The sequence below is a fragment of the Chrysemys picta genome, chromosome 5 (assembly GCF_011386835.1).
Source record: "Chrysemys picta bellii isolate R12L10 chromosome 5, ASM1138683v2, whole genome shotgun sequence".
NCBI classification, from domain to species: Eukaryota; Metazoa; Chordata; order Testudines; family Emydidae; genus Chrysemys; species Chrysemys picta.
This window is the reverse complement of record NC_088795.1, coordinates 57632827-57651142: the sequence shown is the minus strand read 5'-3', so window position 1 is coordinate 57651142 and position 18316 is coordinate 57632827. Positions and strand designations below refer to the sequence as shown.

Genomic DNA, 18316 nt, shown 5'->3' with positions numbered 1-18316 from the left:
GTCAGTCCCTGGGGTGGGGTAGGGTGGGGGGGGTCGATTGATCCATGAATCAGTGATTTGTTTATACAGTACGTGCCTTTACCCTCCGTCCACGCTGGCCTCTCGCACCTGCTTCCCCCCCATCGCTCCAGAGCATTGGTCTGTCCTAGCCCCTCCCAGTCGCAGGCCCCAGAGCATTGCTCTCGGCCGTTCGCTCCTCGCCCGGCGGCGTCTGGCCATTGCTCGGGCAGGAGAGCGGGGCAGCGCCTGTCCCGGGGGCCCCTGCTCCCCCCGGGCATTGCCACCGTATGCTCAGAGCGGGGCATCCGCCAGCAGCAGGTCCGGCTCTCGGGGTGACTTGTTAAGGGGGGAAGATGCTTCCTCGATAGAGGTGATTGGGGCCGCTTCCCTCCAGGATGGAGCTTGGTCTATATACAGCCTGTTTGGGGTTAAATCCCTTGTGCTCACTTACTGCACAGCTCAGTAATAGGGAGGTGCCACTATGGAGATGAGGTTTTTTTGTTTGTTTGTTTGTTTGTTTTAACACTCTTACATTGTTTAAAAGAAAGTGGGCTGGTTTGTCAGTCTTCTTATTAAAAGACAGGCTCAAATCACAATTGCCTTGCACTGTAGACAGCCATCAAGGCCTTGGCTAGATTAGGGTTGAGCATATGTTGTTAAATTGCGTTACCCAACTAATAGCTTCTAACCCTCTGGTCAAGAAGACAAGGTACTTAAACACATGCTAAACTGGTGGGGCTAAATGCTAAACTCCTGCCAGATTTTAATTTGAGCAGTGTAACATGTTAAGGGAAGCAGGCTTTATTTACGTTTGACTTTTTTAGAAGGTGGTAGTTAACACCGGCTAACCTTTCAGCCTTTTATCCTAAATTAGATAATGTTTAAATGACTACAAAAGGTACAGGGTAAGCAAATTAGGGGCTAAAGCTTTTTATCGCTACTGGTAATTTGTGGACATATGTTTTCTTGCATCACAGAGAGCAGGAGCTGGGAATGCACTAAGGGATTAATCCTGCAAGCAGGGCTGGCTCCAGGCATCAGCTGAGCAAGCTGGTGCTTGGGGCGGCAGATTGTTCGAGGCGGCATTCTGCCCAATCCTAGGGTGGCACGGTGGCTTTTTTTTTTGTTCTGCTCCGGCCGTCCGGTAGGGGGCGGTGGCGCAGAGAACCAGAGCAACCTACAGGGCAGTTCTCTTCCTTCCCTCCCCGCAGACCGGAGCGGAGCGCTCGCAGGAGGCGGCGCAGCGGGAGGGGCCGCGTGGCAGTGCCCTGCTGTAGCCCTGGCTGCCCCCTTCTCTCTCTCTCCCACCCGCTCCCTCCTCCCCCCAGCCAGTCCCCCTGCACCCGCGCTCCGGCTGCTCCGCAGGTTTTTTTTTTTTTTGCTTTGCCGTTCTGGCCGCCCTGGTTTTTTTTTTTTTGCTTGGGGCGGACAGAAAGCCAGAGCCGGCCCTGCCTGCAAGTGTTTACCCACATGAATACTTCCACTCAAGCTACATATATAAAGATTGATTGGATTTGATCCTAGCTTTGCACTGTGCAAATTGTGTTTCTGAACACTCATGTTCTCCTGGCATTTAGGCATTGGGGGAGAGAATTTCATTTCACAACATAACATGGCAGCAGGAAAACCAGAAACGTGTTAGACTGCTTAGCCATAGGGGAAGCTGGTAATATGGAGAGCTGACTGTGCTCTGTTTTCCTCCCACCACCCTAGATTTAAGGAACAAAGCAACCTAAAATACCAAAGACTACATCCTCAATAATTTACACAGGTTTCCTAACATGAGAAGAGGAATGAGAAGAGAGAGGTTGAAGCCTGAGGCAGGAGCCATTGCTGTCCAGAGGATGCAAGGAGAAAGGGGTGGTAAGTGGTAGTAATGGGCTTCCACACAGATGACTCTCCCTGTATGCCTCCCCCATAAAAAACTCAACACAAAACACCCCAAACTATATGGATTACTAGCATCCAGGCATTTTGGTTCAAAGTCACCAGCAGCTTCTGCAGTGGACTGGAGAAGCAACCCTCCAATCTATAAATGAAAAGGGTAACTGCACATTCCAAGATCTACAAAGGTACTTAGGCACCCAAGTCCCTTTTTTAGGTGCCACTGCAATCCACAAAATTCCTGCTTGGCTACCACCTAAACTTGTAGATGCCTAAATTTACTTGGCACCTAATTTTTTTCCTCTGGGCATGAGCATGACAGCCTCACTCTGTGTGCCCAGGCACCTACCTCCTGCATAAGCCCCAGAGAGAGTAAGTCACAAACTGAGAACAACAGTTGTTCAGCTGCTCCAGATGCATGCAGGGGCCTGCCTACTAGATTATGCTCCTCAGGCAAGTTCATACAGAGCAGCTGGGGAGGGGGGAAAGAGAGAGGAGTCTTTATCCTATATAATCTTTACCTTAGTTGTTAGGGTACTCACCCATCCAGGATGTGGGAGACCCCCAGCTTAACAGGGATCTGCTACCTCTTAGGTGAGTGCTGCAACCACCAGGCTATAGAGTCATTCTTACTCTTAAACATTAGTTGGGCTAGATAAAGTATAACATTGTTTAATCAAAGTGGAACAACTTCAGTAGCAGAGATTGAAAGAGACCCACATCAGACTATCCCATAGCCCACAGTGGCTAGGGCACTCATCTGAGAGGTGGCAGATCCCTTTTTAAATATCTTCTCCCCTTCAGGAGGACATGGTACTTGATCTGGGGGTCTCCACATCCTGGGCGAGTAATCTAACCACCTGACTAAAGATCATAATAGAGCTTCCTCTCCCCCCCAGCTGTTTTGTTTCAGGTCCTGCACACAACTTAAGTGGCCAAGGATCTATCTTCCCCCACATTATGGATCACTAGCAGATCTAGGCGCCTCTTTCCGAGGAGGGGTGCTTTTCTCACACCCCTCTGATCAATGTCTCCCACTGGCTAGCTTAGGCAGCTCCCTTGTAGCTTGCATTCTGATGTGCCTGTCTCTCCACATTCATTGTATAAGAGCCTAGGCACCAAACTTGGGCTTTGTGGATCACAGTGATTTTCCAGTCACCTAAAGGTAGGTGCTGTGACACTCAGCTTTGCAATGCCTAAAACTCTTTGTGGATCCCACCCTATGTCTTTAAGGCATAACTATTACTGTACTGTACTGCTAACACTACAGCCCTAGAACACATATAAAAGGGATGATGGCCAGACTTGTGTGGAATATTACGCCAAGACTGAAAAGATCCTGCTGCTGCAAAGGAACCCTCTTCCCCCCCTAAAAAACAAATACACAGAACCAAAAAACCTACTGTCTTCATATTCATAGATATAGGGGTGGAGAGAGTAGGAGGTTTAATACAAAAATCCTGGCAGCACCATTGTCATTTTGTCAGGCAATCACTGAGTTTTACAGATGGGAAATCAGAAGCACAACAAAGGTAGTTTGCCCAAGGTCGCACATCAAAGCAGAGGCAGAGTTCGGAACAAAATCCTGTTCTTTGGTACAGTCATTAGACAAGAGCTTTTCTGTAGAATCTCAGAGTTATGAACTGACCGGTCAGCCACACACCTCATTTGGAACTGGAAGTATGCAATCAGGCGGCAGCAGAGACAAAAAAAAAAAAAAAAAAAAAACAAATACAGTACAGTACTGTTAAATGTAAACTACTAAAAAAAATAAAGGGAAAGTTAATAAAATATTTGACAAGGTAAGGAAACTGTTTCTGTGCTTGTTTCATTTAAATTAGTATGGTTAAAAGCAGCATTTTTCTTCTACATAGTAAAGTTTCAAAGTTGTATTAAGTCAATGTTCAGTTGTAAACCTTTCAAAGAACAACGATAACATTTTGTTCAGAGTTACGAACATTTCAGAGTTACGAACAACCTCCATTCCTGAGGTGTTTGTAACTCTGAGGTTCTACTGTAGTTGGGATTATGTTTTCCAGTGTGCATTACTTTGCATTTGTCAACACTGAATTTTGCATTTTGTGGCCCAGTCATCCAGTTTTGTGAGATCCCTTTGTAACTCTTTGCAGTCTGCTTTGGACTTAACTATCTTGAGTAGTTTTGTGTCATCTGCAAATTTTACCACCTTGTTGTTTGCTCCCTTTTCCAGCTCATTTATGAACATGTTGAACAGCACTAGTCCCAGTACAAATCCCTGGGGACACCAATATTTACCTCTCTCCATTCTGAAAACTGACAGTTTATTCCTACCCTTTGTTTCCTGTCTTCTAACCAGTTACTGATCCATGAGAGGACCTTCCCTCTTATCCCATGACTGCTTACTTTCCTTAAGAGCCTTTGGTGAGGGATCTGTTTGTTTGGCAGGTTTCCTTTTCTGATGTACTTAAATTTTTTTTTTGCTGTTAGTTTTTGAGTCTGCTACTAGGTCCTCTTCCAATTCTTTTTTGGCCTGCCTAATTATGCTTTTATATTTGACTTGCCAGAATTAATGCTCCTTTCTATTGTCTATTAGAAAAAATTAAACAGAAAAAGTTCTCTTAAGGAATTTATTTAAAAGGACAGTTTCCAGAATAACTACTGTAAGACAAACCTGCGAGTATATTAATCTCCATGGTGAATTTTCCATAATTAATACATACAAATCGATAGCAAGCAGTTTTATTTCTTGGTAATTCATGATTTAACAGTGCATTTAAAAATTAACACAATTTCTTCCATCATTTTGGCTCTTTGAAGGCCAAACCCTCCTCCCTGTTTTAGTGTAGTATAAGTATAAAATTAAAGAATTAAAGTTAGTTTAAGTTTCATTAAGGAAATATATAGTAAAGAAAGGCCCTAACTAGCAAGTAGAAGGAAGACCTTGAAAATAATAAGGCCAGAAGGAATAAAGTAGAGAGGATGTCTGGTTCAAAGACTAACTAACAAGATAAGGGGAAGTTTCTAGAGGGAAGGAAGCTAGATAGATTCATGGAAGACAGGTCTATCAATGGCTATTAGCCAGGATGGGCAGGAATGGTTTCCCTAGCCTCTGTTTGCCAGAAGCTGGGATTGGGAGACAGGTTATCATCAAGTGATCCAAACCCTATCTGCTCATTCCCTTTGGGGCACCTGCCATTGGCCACTGTCAGAGAACAGGATACTGGGCTTGATGGACCTTTGGTCTGACCCAGTATGGCCGTTCTTATGTTCTAAAATGAAGGCCTCTGACTAATAGGGGTGACTACAGATGGTTTTAAATTAAACAAAGAGAATCCGTCTTAAAATGAGCCAACACAGCCCTTCTCCAACCCACACACTAGTGTTAATGCCTATGTGAACGCAGATAAAATGGGGAAACTGTTGGGCAGCAAGGAGGAGAGGAAAGGCCTTAGGAAGAAAGGAGATTGTAAATCTTATCTGGATTAAGACTGGAAATAAGGGTAAACTGTCTCCAGTTGGTTTTTAGCTGAAGTTAGTAATTGGCAGTGACACCAGTAGTTTGTTAAAGGGTATAAAAAGTAAACTCATTGCTAATAGCTGCTTGACCATGCTGGAGTCAACCACTATGGGTCTAGCACTTCTGGGTTTAGCCCATTAGTAAGTATCTTGACCAAATGCTTATAAATGTTTTGTTACTGTTTGGATATAGTAAATTGCTTATTATTTGGTCTTTTTAAGCATATATAGAGCAATTGCATAAAATACCATTTGGCCTTGGACTGAATAAAGGAATTTATGGCTAAATTGGTGTTTGGTGATTTCTCACACTAATATTAATAATTCCAATGCCTAGTGATATTAAAGGAAGCTGAGCAGTTGGTTATGAGGAGTCTTCCTTGAAATTACTCTTAATACCAGAGCACAGCACCAGTGCCCCCTCAAAATGCTGGAGTGGGAACAGGCTGCCAGCAGTCTTTGGGCATAATCTGATTCCACCAGAAGGAGAAAGGTGCTGGTCACTAGTGGACTCCTTCAGCAGCAGAGCCTACTGGCGTAAAACCCCTCAAGGACTGTGCTGTTCACAGGGTTTGGCATAGATTTTATTCTGAGCTCTTGCAGTCCTTATCTATTGCCCACCATTCTGTACCTTTTTGTTTCATGCTTCAAGGCAGCAACCTCCCAGAACTAACCCAGTATCTTTTTAAGGCTCTGAGCCTAACTAGGCACAGCTGACCTGATTACTCCCCAGCTGGGAGTCCCTCCCTGAGCTGACTTTCAAAACTTCTGCCTGGCTATAATCCAAAGAGCCCCATGCCATGGTTTGGCTTAGTACAGCCTTTTTCTGTATAGCCTCCTGCACATCCTCTATTTCTGAAGACTCTGAGGTTCTGTTTAATTTGCAAGCCTCCATCTGTGTCAGACTGTGACATAGTTTCTCTCTGTTCCACATGCTTTTTTTCTGCTTGATTCCAAGGGGTGTAATTCTTTTCCCTGCCACTACATTTTAATTTTAAAACAATACAAGGGGTGATTCTCTTACTGATCACCTGCAGCAAGCACTGTTCTTTAATGCAGGGGCTGAGGAAAATCAGTTCACCATCACCCCACTGTTACTGTTTCATTCCTTCTCTCTGTGAAGATCTCTTTTTATCCCTTCCCCAACTCTGGTCCTCCTGCAACAAAAAACCAAGCCCCCTACTGCTTTTAAACTAGAGAAAAATTTCTATTCATTCTTTGTAGTATGCAGTCTGTAAGACACTGTTGATTAGTCCTGATTCATCCAGAAGAGAACACTGTTGCTTATTCACACTAGTGACAGTTACATTATTTTTATTTTATTAAAACTTCATAAACAATTTTAAAACTGAAACAAAAATATTTTTTAAAGTACCATAGTTTCCCTCTTTATCAACATTAACCACCCCTTTCCCCTCATCACTGGCTTCTATCATGTTTGAATATAACAATGGTGACACCAGTTCCAGAAAGTTTGATCTTTGCTATGAGAATCTGGTAAATTGCCATCACATCCTGCCTGCCTGCCTACTTCCTTGCTTTTTTTATGGATGGTGACTGAAGAGAATGGGGGGTGTTCAACTCCAGAAGCATCTCTCACCAGGAGCTTGTGTGATAATTTCCAGTGTGGCTCCTTTGCTCAAGGTTACACTGATCTGTGTGTATCAGCTGGGGACTTGTTTCATTATTATTATTGCTAGGTTGATTGACACTTTTAATCATGAATTCCTGTTACAGTGAATGAACTTCTGTATTTCCCTGGTACAGCACTTAGTTTTATTTTTTTAAATGTAAGTACAGTGACTCAAAGTATATTATGGAACATAAAGACCAAAGGCTGTGTAACACAGAAAATAGTGGCCATAAAGCAATCAAACATAAATAACTCTCTCATACCAGCCCTCAAAAGGGCACATCTATCAATGCTCTGACTTGTTACAATATACAAAGGATGGGTGCCAAGTGTTCTTAAATTCAGCAAGCTTATTATGAAGTCTTGCTCCAAGGAAGTAATGTCACACTCCTGTCAAGTTCAGTAATATGAAAACCTTTCCAAAATTTCATCATCTATGTCTAGCAGCATAGAACAAATGTCTTTTAATTGATCCCATATATCTCTTAGCCAAAAGCCCAACAGTCACCTAGGCAGCTCCAAAAGAATGACAAGTTAGGATTCCCAGAACGTTGGAATGCTTTCTGTAGTGAGGAGGACCCTTGGGTATGAGCTGGTTTAGAGCGGTGTTTAATTAATATAAAGGAATGAAATCTTGCCCAGAATAGCACAGGTAGAGGGTAAAAGATGCTGTCTAGCACATCCTCAGCAAACAGACTTCAACCAACTATGGCAGAAAGAATACACCATAATTTCCCCCTTGCCTGCCAAGGTAATGTCACTGGAGTAAAGACCCCCCCCCCCAAGTTATTTTTCTAACATTAAACAGGGAACTTTATTAGTCTACAGAAAATATGCTCTCCCTCTTCTAACAAGTAATTACCTATTGTATACTTATTGCTGAGAAGATGGCCATTTTTCACACATTCTCTCTCTCTTTCTCTCTCTCTCTCTCTCCCCCTTTGATTCACTGTTGAGCTTTTGTTTAGAACATTTTATTTTCTGCTTCCCACTTGTCTTTCTGCTATAGTATTAAGGAAGTAGAACACTTATCATCTATGGTTGGTGCTAGAATTTGAGCTGCTGGGATCTTCTTTCCCATTCTTCTTTCTACGAAGGAAACAAGTGGGATCTTCACATCCTTCCCAGCCCTGTAAGGAGCTCAAGAGCAGGGGATCTTCTCTTCCATTCCATAGCCCTGTAGAGGGTTCTGTGGCAGATAGAGGAAAATGGGATTGCTTACAGGAGGAGATTGTGGGATGAGCACAGGGGATGCTGTTGGCTCGGCCTTCACCTCACCCATATTGGGCGAGAGATTGGCAATAATAGTGACAATGTCCAATATTTCAATAACAAGCTTAAAAAATCTGAGAAGAAAAACAGCATTTATTTATTTATATCGTCTTATTTGCTTTCTGGATTTTGAGCCTTTAGGAATCACCTTTTAAAGCATTTATCTGAAACCATGAAGGTTAGAAATTTACTTGTTTAAAATGAAAGTTGATATGTAAGAATATGATTCCAGGAGCTAGGACATTAAGAGGAACACTAAATATCATGAGCCTTGCAATAAAATTATAAGAGTTGTCAGCATTGAGTCAGAAAGAGCAGCAGGGAATCCAAATAAGAAGGAACAGCATCTGGGACGGGTCATCTGAGTGACCTGCTTCTCCTCCACAGCAGCAGCCCCTGCTGCAGTGGTCTGCTTTTAGCTAACTAATACCAGATTGGGAGAGGGAACTAGACCAGAAGTGTAGCAGCAGGAAACAGACCATTTACCAGGCAAATATCCAGCTGGCCTGGTGGCTCAGTTGGGACCTGTGGGAATCCTTTTAACAGGGCAGGGCAATGTGCGGTGGAACACACTTTTTGCTAGTTCTCTGAGCAGGAGTAAAAGCACAGCCCAGGCTAGCGTATGCTGCTAATGGCAGGATTGGCACTAATCAGCTGGGGTACAAAAGATACCACATTCCTCTGGGGACATGGGCCATCATAGTGCATTAACTGGCAAGTTAGCCAGTCCCACCTCTTGTTGTCACCCTCTCTTGGATACTATGGGTACGTCTTAACGGGGATCTAGCAGGGATTGATATATCACGTCTCGTTAAGACGCGATATATCAATCCCCGAACGCGCTCCCCGTCGACTCTGGAACTCCACCAGAGCGAGCGGCGGTAGCGCAGTCGACGGGGGGCCGCAACCGTCGATCCCGCGCTGTGTGGACGCCAGGTAATTTGATCTAAGATACTTCGACTTCAGCTACGCGAAGTTGCGTATCTTAGATTGATTCCCCCCCACCCCAGTGTGGACCAGCCCTATGATAGGGTCCTACCCTGCTACTTGCATGGGAGGAAGATGCACCTTATGCCCTCTATCGCACGTGCCCAAGAGAAGTAAAGAAAGCAGTTTTAGCCCCTATAATATATAAATAATACTCTGTTTACAGATCTATTCCTTTAGCAAGTATACATCTTACCTGGCACAATGTGCTGGAAAGAGAAATACTCTTATAAAGCCATTACCTGTGTTATCAGAGACTCTGAGGAATATATTGTTCTGGGGAAATGTTTTGCAGGCATCTAATCACACTTAGGTTACTTGGAATGGAATTGGGCCCATGATGTTCAAGATTTTCAGTGAATTTAACGTAATACCTAGTTATCATTCACAGTTTCCCACGTCAAAAAAGAGAGCTAAAAAATTATTGTATTTGGGTATTCAGAGACGTCAGTTACCTATAGATATTTGATTGTTTAAACTCTCATAATGACAACTCATGATTCATCACTTCAACAGACAGATTTCAATGATTTAACTGTTATAAAATGCATTGAGACATTTAATATCCTTCATTCCTGAGGTTAGCATTCTAGTTTTATTCAGGGTGTGAAGTTTTAATTACTATCTTGTACAACCCTTCTCCCCAATTACCAAAAAAAGGATGCTCAGATAGAAACAGAACTCATATAAAGGATATCTTTTATGAGAAAATGAAATTTACTGGGTATATTGTGCTAATAACTACTGTGAATTCTGCTTAAAAACTGATGATATGACAGAGAGGTGTGTTTTGAACTTAAAAAGATAAATAAAAGGACCCGAATACAGCAATATCTAAAACCTCCATACTCCTGGATTATCTCAGTTCAGTCATTTAACCCCTGTTACTTTTATTTAATTTATAAGGCAAGGACAGGAAAAGACCTGAAGCCTTCCTAATGCAGAAAAGGTGACTTAAATAATATGCAAGAGAAATGCAGTAAAACAGCAGTAATAACCGCTAGGGTGTGCTATAGTTCTAAAATTGAAGCCAGGCTATATATAAATACTGAGAAATTCTCAAGTGTAGTGTAAACATAATACACTAGTATTCTCTTTTGGAGAATTCAGAAAAGAAGTATAGAATACAGATTTTCATAAGGAAAGGGAATAGAGGATTTGACTGCTGAGAAAATCTTTTAGTTTTACAGAGAGCTATAGAAGTTATGCATTAAAATGGGATTTTTATTAAAGAGTGGTCACTGCAGCTATGATATTAATTCAATGTAAATCCTATTATATACCCTAAATTACATGTGAATATACATACATACAATAGATATATCAGATTACAATTATGCTAGGAAAATACATTGATTCCTTTATGGGAAACCAAATGTATGTGTACAAAACAGAGGCAAAAATTTAGATAACATACATATATAATCTGTACAAATATGTATAATGCAGAGAACTCAATTTGCTTTCTGTGTTCAGAATTTTCAGGTGATGTAATAGAAACTTCATTGGGTGGGTCTTCTCTGGTTTGCACCAAATGTAAGAATATTTATTAAACAATGGTTTTGTAAATGATATTCATAAGCATTGTTTTCTGTTTTTATGATGGGCTTAAATAGATACATTGACTTACTGGGTATGAAATAATTCATGTGTTTTTTATGAAAATGTTGGAATCATTTGTGATAATGGAAACTTTCGAAGTATGGTTTTTAGAATTAGCCCATTTGTGTTGCAGTTATATTTTGGTACGTTCATCTCTAGAATGTTTCAAATGCTAGAGTTCTTCAATGTTAATTTTAGATGCTCTTATTGTGGACAACACACTTTTAAGCAGTGTAAATGGAGAAAGAAGATACGAAGGGGACACAAAAAATAAAAGTAAAATATTTACTCTTTCCTGTATGAAATATTTTAACAGTTTTTAAAAATAAGACACCTTCTCATTACAAAACCAGTGGAATTATTTTCTAGTTTATTCTGTCCCTGATTTTCTGTGCTGATTTCCAATCTTCTATCTTGAGACTTGTTTTAAATAAGCAATCTTAATAAAACTACGGCACAAAAGAAAAAGGATTTAAGGATCTATCATGGCTCTACAAGCCACGACAATGCTGTGAATGGGCTGGAAAGACCTTTGAACCAGCATGAGTTCCTGGAGACATTTGATCTGTGGAAAATCTTGGGATATTCAATGCCTCTGATGGCATGGGGGAGAATATGCTACTTCCTTCCCTTTCTGGACTTTGTTTAGTGTTGTAAGTTATACAGCAAAAGCATAAAGTGTGGCAAAACCCTGTCAATGGTGTTCTGCATTTACTCTAACACTAATTTATTGTAGAGGGCCGAATGGGCAAAATGACCTAGTAGGTCTTTTCTGTCTTTAATTTCTCTGTTTCTCTGATTGCTGTTACTTTCACAACTCCCTTCAAAAATGTTAAAATAGAGTACACCACTACCTTGATGTAATGCGACCCGATATAACACAAATTTGGATATAATGCGGTAAAGCAGTGCTCCGGGGGGGCGGGGCTGTGCACTCCGGTGGATCAAAGCAAGTTCAATATAACGCGGTTTCACCTATAACACGGTAAGATTTTTTGGCTCCCGAGGACAGCGTTATATCAAGGTAGAGGTGTATTTCCAATCACCCTCCCTATCACCACCCAAAAAGGTACAGCTTATTAAAGCTAAAAGTCTTGATTCTGTTCCCTTTGAAATCAATAGCAAAACTTCCTTTTAATTCAGTGGAAGTGGAGTGTTAAAAAAAGAAGAAACTGTGTGTCTGTGGGGAATGGATACCATTTGTACCTAGTTCTTGAGGCTTCTACATTTCTGCCAAATCTATACAGCTCTCTTCACTTTAAAACAAATCAATTAAAAGGAATTTCTTTGTGAATTTTAACCTGAATACTCCCCAGAAGTGTTCTGTAAAGTGGCTCAAAGAGCTGCTGAAAGGAGGACAAGAAAAGTAAAAAGGCTTTTGTTTTCAGAATATGTGCATGATTCTGCTTTTATCCTCACATAGATTTATTTGCTAAAGTTACTGTAACAGCTTATGCATGTGATTAGATTTAATCATTCATTATGGAATAATAAAGACAAATATTCACTTTCTTTATAAACAGGGGCATAGAAAAACACAAAGCCATATGAGGATGACAATAGACTTTGATCCCAGCAAACATGCAGTATAAGCAATCGTGATTGGAAGACATTCTTCTTGCTAAATACATTTCAAATGAATAGCTATTACAGGATAAAAGTTTTACAGTAACCATGAAAACAAGTAAAAACAAAATCCTCCTTTTGAAGTAGCAACATTGATTAAACATAGTAATACTTGTGGGTTTGAGGGAGCCTGTAGCAAATTGTTAGCTTTTGTGCTGCAGTGTAGAGAAATCTATGAAACAGATTGAAACCCCTGAACTGGGCCCCTGAAAAAGAAAACTTCAATATTTTAAAGTGGCTTTTTGGGCCTCCTGAGTCTTTCTGGCACATCATTCTCAGATCCTTATGGACTGGGACACTGCCAAACAGCTCTTTTCCCACAAAACTCTAGTAAACTTTGAGTGCTGGACAACAGGGTAGTACATTTCCCAAAGAGAAATATATTGTTTCAAAATACCTAAATTACAGGAATTAACCTTCAGATGAACCCAAGGATCTTTTTCTCAGTTTTCTTATAAATACAAGAAATTAAATATCCATGTCTTGTACTGGTTCAGTATTTTTCTCACTCATGCTGAAGAATTTTTTTTGCGTTGATTTACATTGTATCAGCAATGTGTTCATCTGTCTATCCTTTTTAATAAAAAAGACACATTTATTCTAATCAAACACATGGTTTGATTTTACCAAGTATTAAAAGCCGTTCTGAGCCATAAAGTACTATGTAACTACAAATATTTCAACTCATCTTCAAACAAAAGAGAAAATGTTATAAATACTATGGGCCAAATTCTGCTCTAAGTTACCAAGGCTAGTTCAAGCAAGTCTCAGACTCCTTGCATTTAGCTGGGCTACTTGCTATGGGTCTTAAGATTTATGTCTAGATTGGGTCACTAAAAGTGCTCAGTACCCAATAACTTTCCTTGAGAATAATGGGTGATCAGCATGTCTGAAAATCAGACTATGTATAATTTCATTTGCACCCATAAACTTGCTTCAAATTTATATGCCAGCTGAAGGAGGGAGCCATTCAAGCCCACAATGGAGTGGCAAGGAATGTGGCGCGTGTGTGTGTTTTTATGGTAGCTGAGAGTTAGGGTAACAGTGGATAGAAATTTCCTTTTAAATAGATTGAGGGAAGTTGCTGTGATGTGCTTCCAGCCAGCTACAACAAAGGGGCAATTTAAGTTCTCATCCAATGTGCCACAGCTTGTATTCCACACCCCACACAATTGGGGAAGGAATATTGAACATTAACATTTCAACTTGTCCCTCATGCTTTCATACCCTCGTGACCCAGGAGCCCACTGCTGTGATGGGTTTGACAGCATTGTCTGAACTAGCACTGTCAGTTCCCTGAGTGCAGTCCCTACTGATTTCACTAGAAGTTGTTCACCTGTAACTGAGAACAGAATTTGGCCTTTTGGCATTTGTAGTAGTGAATGTCATATTAAAAAGCTAAATTCAGCTCTGAGATATACCAGTGCAGTATCTGAAAGGAGAAATTGGCTCAAATTCTAAGAGTCTGATTCTACACTACTTTACTCAGGCAAAGCTTCTATTGAGTCTGAGTCTCTGAAATCAAAGTATAAAATAGCATTTAAATCAAATGTAGTGAGAGTTAAGACTGCATGACTGGCCTAAAGATTACATGCTTCCATTGTAAAGTCCTATGTCATTTGTTCATACATTTCTGAGAAATTATGCTTTGCAGTCAAAACTTTCTATGCTTCTTTCAGCCCACAAATGATTTTTTGGGGAAAGTTTGAGGAAAACCATTCAGCTGTAGTTGCTGTTATTGTCAAAGGACAAAACGTATTGCTTCAGCTTTAAAAAATGAAGACATTTTTGCTTGCCAATACTACAAAAACAAACAAACAAAAACCCAATCTTGAACACAATTCACATTTGATATTCCTCAGTGAGAAGTTGTGCCTTTGTAGTTTTGAAGAAAAAATACAGATTTTTAAATTAATTCTTTTGTGTGCAGGAGCATTAGCTGACTCAAAAAATAGTTGAGTCTGTGTTCTGCACAGCAGTTAGATTGAGCTGGAATGTGATGGTGAACAGGACCAGATCTTTAATATTAATTTTGAAGAATCTAATCTTTCACTTAGAAAAAAATGAAATGATAGCCACAGTGGTTGTGAAGAAATCCTTTCAAATGTAAATTGAATGTGACACGATGCTGTGATATCTGAGTCTGCAGGGAGCCAGAAAGCTCAGCTCCTAGAGGTGTGAAAGGTCCCGTTTAGCTGGACGTGTTAATTCGGAAGCCTAATTAAGACAATTTAAACAGAGATTATACACAGAAAAATGATTTTAAAAGAACATTATTAAAGCTGCAAAGTCAGTCACTCACAAGTTAGTCAATACTAGTATTAAGGTTGCCTGTGTAGCCTTAATTGGACTCTTGTGTGTGTTTGCATTACTATAAATCTTTAAATACATGATCACCTACTGTTTTTTCCATATGACCCCTGCATCATTCAGTGATGGGCAGTGTTCATTTAATGATTAGTTATTCAATATTTTGTTTTCTCCTTGTTGCTCAATGTGTGGCCTCATAGCTTATTTACTGTACATTATTTGAAACCTGTTCTGAAGACAGAATTATTAATTTTCTTTTTTATGGCACTCATCAGTATGGTATCGGAGTGCTTCACACCCATTGATTAGTTTATCATCTCAACACTACTGTGAGATGAATGGATCATATTATCCCAAATTTGCAGATGGGAAGCAAAGGAACAGAGATTAAGGTAAAATTATCCACTAATTTGGGTGCCCTAAAACCATTAGGACTGGATTTTAAGAGTATTTAACATTATATAACACTTACATGTTCAAATCACATTGACTTCAATTGCACTTCTGCAAATCAAACCCTAGGGTCTCAAGTCAGGCACCTAGAAATAGAGGAACAAACAGTGACCAGGCATCACATAGGAACTCTAGGACAGAGGCAGGGATTGACTCCACTTCTTCAAGGCAGCATTCAATTGCCTTATCCATGAGACCATCTTTTCTCTTCCAGTAATCTCATGCCTCATTCACTACACGCCTTCCAACTTCTGGAACAAATGAAACTAGGGTCCTACACACAACAGCCTCCTTTATTACACAATCATGAGTCATCCCCAGAGCAGGTGCATCCTGTGCACTGAATGAGGCAGGGGTCCTGGGGAAATAAGAGTATATGATCATGTAATTAAGTATCATAATACATACACACAAGGGGGCCAAATGAAAGTTACACAGGCAACCTTAATTGTGGCATTTCCTAATTTTTGAGTGCTTGACTTTGCAACCTTAATATTGTTCTTTTATCATAGTGTCATGCGTCTAGTAATTTTGTAGCAATTTTTAAAAAGCAACCTAAAAAACTAAAATTATATCCTGTAGCAGCTTAGTGACACCCCATGGTTCATCGGCAGTGTTGGAGCCTTTAGATCTACTGTACAGAACTCTGCCACTTGAGCTAATGGAGTAACTGATCATAGTATTAGGTTGTCATCCTCTATATGGAGGAGTGCTAAGGGGACTGACATATGAACTTTGTCAGTGGGTTTCACAGATATTTGCTGACACCGGCAGAATGGCAAGACTGAGAAATCTTAGGTTCTGTTTCAGGCTCTAGTGGGCCCAGACTCTTTTGCCTGTTTCTCTTAAGCTTGAGCCCTTCTGCCGTATCCCTGTCCCAGTCCTTTCTCTTCCCCATCCCTGGCTCCTTGTCCCAGTCTGATTCAGGTCACCTAGCCAGTCCCAGTTTCCACTCCTCAGGCTCTTCATCCCACTCCCAGTGCATTTTTACTGATTAATATGTACAAAAATATTATCTGTGTAGCACTCTCCCATCTGGATCAGTTCAATAGGACTTAAATTCAAGCCCAGAGCTAGAGCCACAGGGCAAAAAAAGATTGCTACATTGTTGAAGATCCTGTCCCTTGAATGAGAGGCTAAACCCAGATTTCATCATCCTGTGTTTTGTATTTGTTGATGTGGACGTCAAAGATGCTGCTGCTCTGTTTACAGTTACTGGAGGATGATAGTTTTCAGGCCAAAATTCCTTAGTAATTAATACATCAAAGAATATTTGGAGTCAGTCATTGTAACTGTGGAGGATTTGACGTCTGAAGCCACTTGTTAACTTGCTGGCTGATGCAAATATATTAAACACCCTTATACTCCTCTCCAAAAAAATTAATGGAAAGAATGACCAAATATTCATTATGGTCATCATAACCACAGTTATAGTTACAGGCAAATACCAGTGTAAAGTCTGCAGGTATTTTCCTGTGGGTCTTTTAAGATTACTTTCTTGACTCCTCCCATGTGACTGTGATAGAAAACAGAACCACAGACTGTAATGGTGTCAGCATTACTGCAGCCGCAGAACAGAAATGTGGCTCCTCATGGCATGAGTGCCTGAAGGCCATGAGTTGGAGGCAGAATGTAATTCCAGAGGAATAATAAGTGAAAGAGATGAAAGATAGACAGTGTGAATCACAGGAGCTGGCTCAAAATACCCAGCATCCCTAGTAGTGAACTTGAAATATCCCGTGAATATGTAACTAAAAATGGCATAAAACTGTATGTCTAGCTACTTATATGGCTCTCCATCACCATAGCATCAGAGCATCCCACAACCATTAATTTATCACCATTTTACTGATGGGGAAGTGAAGCAGAGAAAAATTAAGGCCAGTTCTGAGCCCCTTTACAGTGAGGCCTGGTCTACACTAGGAGTTTGTCGAATTTAGCTGCGTTAAATCGAATTAACTCTGCACCCGTCCACACAACAAAGCTATTTAGTTCGACATAGAGGTCTCTTAAATTCGACTTCTGTACTCCTCCCCAACGAGGGGAGTAGCGCTAAATTCGACATGGCCATGTCGAATTAGGGTAGGTGTGGATGGAAATCGACGCTAATAGCTCCGGGAGCTATCCCACAGTGCACCACTCTGTTGACGCTCTGGACAGCAGTCCGAGCTCGGATGCTCTGACCAGCCACACAGGAAAAGCCCCGGGAAAATTTGAATTCCTTTTCCTGTCTGGGCAGTTTGAATCTCATTTCCTGTTTGGACATTGTGGCGAGCTCAGCAGCACTGGCAACGATGCAGAGCTCTCCAGCAGAGATGGCCATGCAATCTCAGAATAGAAAGAGGGCCCCAGCATGGACTGATCGGGAAATCTTGGATTTGATTGCTGTGTGGGGCGATGAGTCCGTGCTTTTGGAGCTGCGATTGAAAAGACGGAATGCAAAGATCTACGAGGAGATCTCCAAAGTCATGACAGAGAGAGGATACAGCCGGAATGCAACGCAGTGCCGCATGAAAATTAAGGAGCTGAGACAAGGGTACCAGAAGACCAAAGAGGCAAACGGACGCTCCGGATCCCACCCCCAGACATGCCGTTTCTACGAGGCACTGCATTCCATCCTAGATGCGGCTGCCACCACTACCCCACCGCTGACCGTGGACTCTGAGGATGGGATATTGTCGACGCCCGCTTCCTCGGAGATGGTAGTGGACGGGGAAGATGAGGAAGGAGATGAGGAGGATGAGGCAGTCGACAGCGCTTACAACGCTGATTTCCCAGACAGGCAGGATCTCTTCATCACCCTCACAGAGATCCCCTACCAACCGTCCCCAGGTGTTAACCCGGACCCAGAATCGGAAGGATCAGCCGGTAAGTGTTTTAAACATGTAAACATTTATTTAGAACAGAACATTAATATTAACTGTGGGTTTTTCATGATTAGATTGTCCTAGGCACTTCAAGTTTTAGTCTTTGGCAGTGCAACTGCTGCAAAAAAATCTAACAATGTCCGGTATATCTTGATTGGTTTGCCCTAGGCGCTCTACTGTTTAGTCC

The 18316-nt window shown here is 41.2% G+C and overlaps 1 protein-coding gene across 10 annotated transcripts in view; it reads left to right on the top strand.

Moving 5' to 3' along the window:
- The first annotated feature begins 102 nt into the window (after positions 1-102).
- Positions 103-18316, top strand: part of LOC122173709 (uncharacterized) — a 135562-nt gene continuing 117348 nt past the window's right edge. For 3 of the 10 annotated variants that reach the window (XR_010601371.1, XR_010601370.1, XR_010601372.1), the window contains exons 1-2: positions 103-370; positions 1772-1863. Coding sequence is in view for 4 of the 10 variants with exons in the window: in XM_065596448.1 (XP_065452520.1) it covers positions 17557-18130 (574 nt within the window). In the remaining 6 variants the exon portion in view is untranslated. Of the gene's footprint in view, positions 371-1713; positions 18131-18316 lie in introns of all 10 variants that reach the window. The other 7 variants (XM_065596448.1, XM_065596449.1, XM_065596446.1 and 4 more) reach the window with 7 other exon arrangements.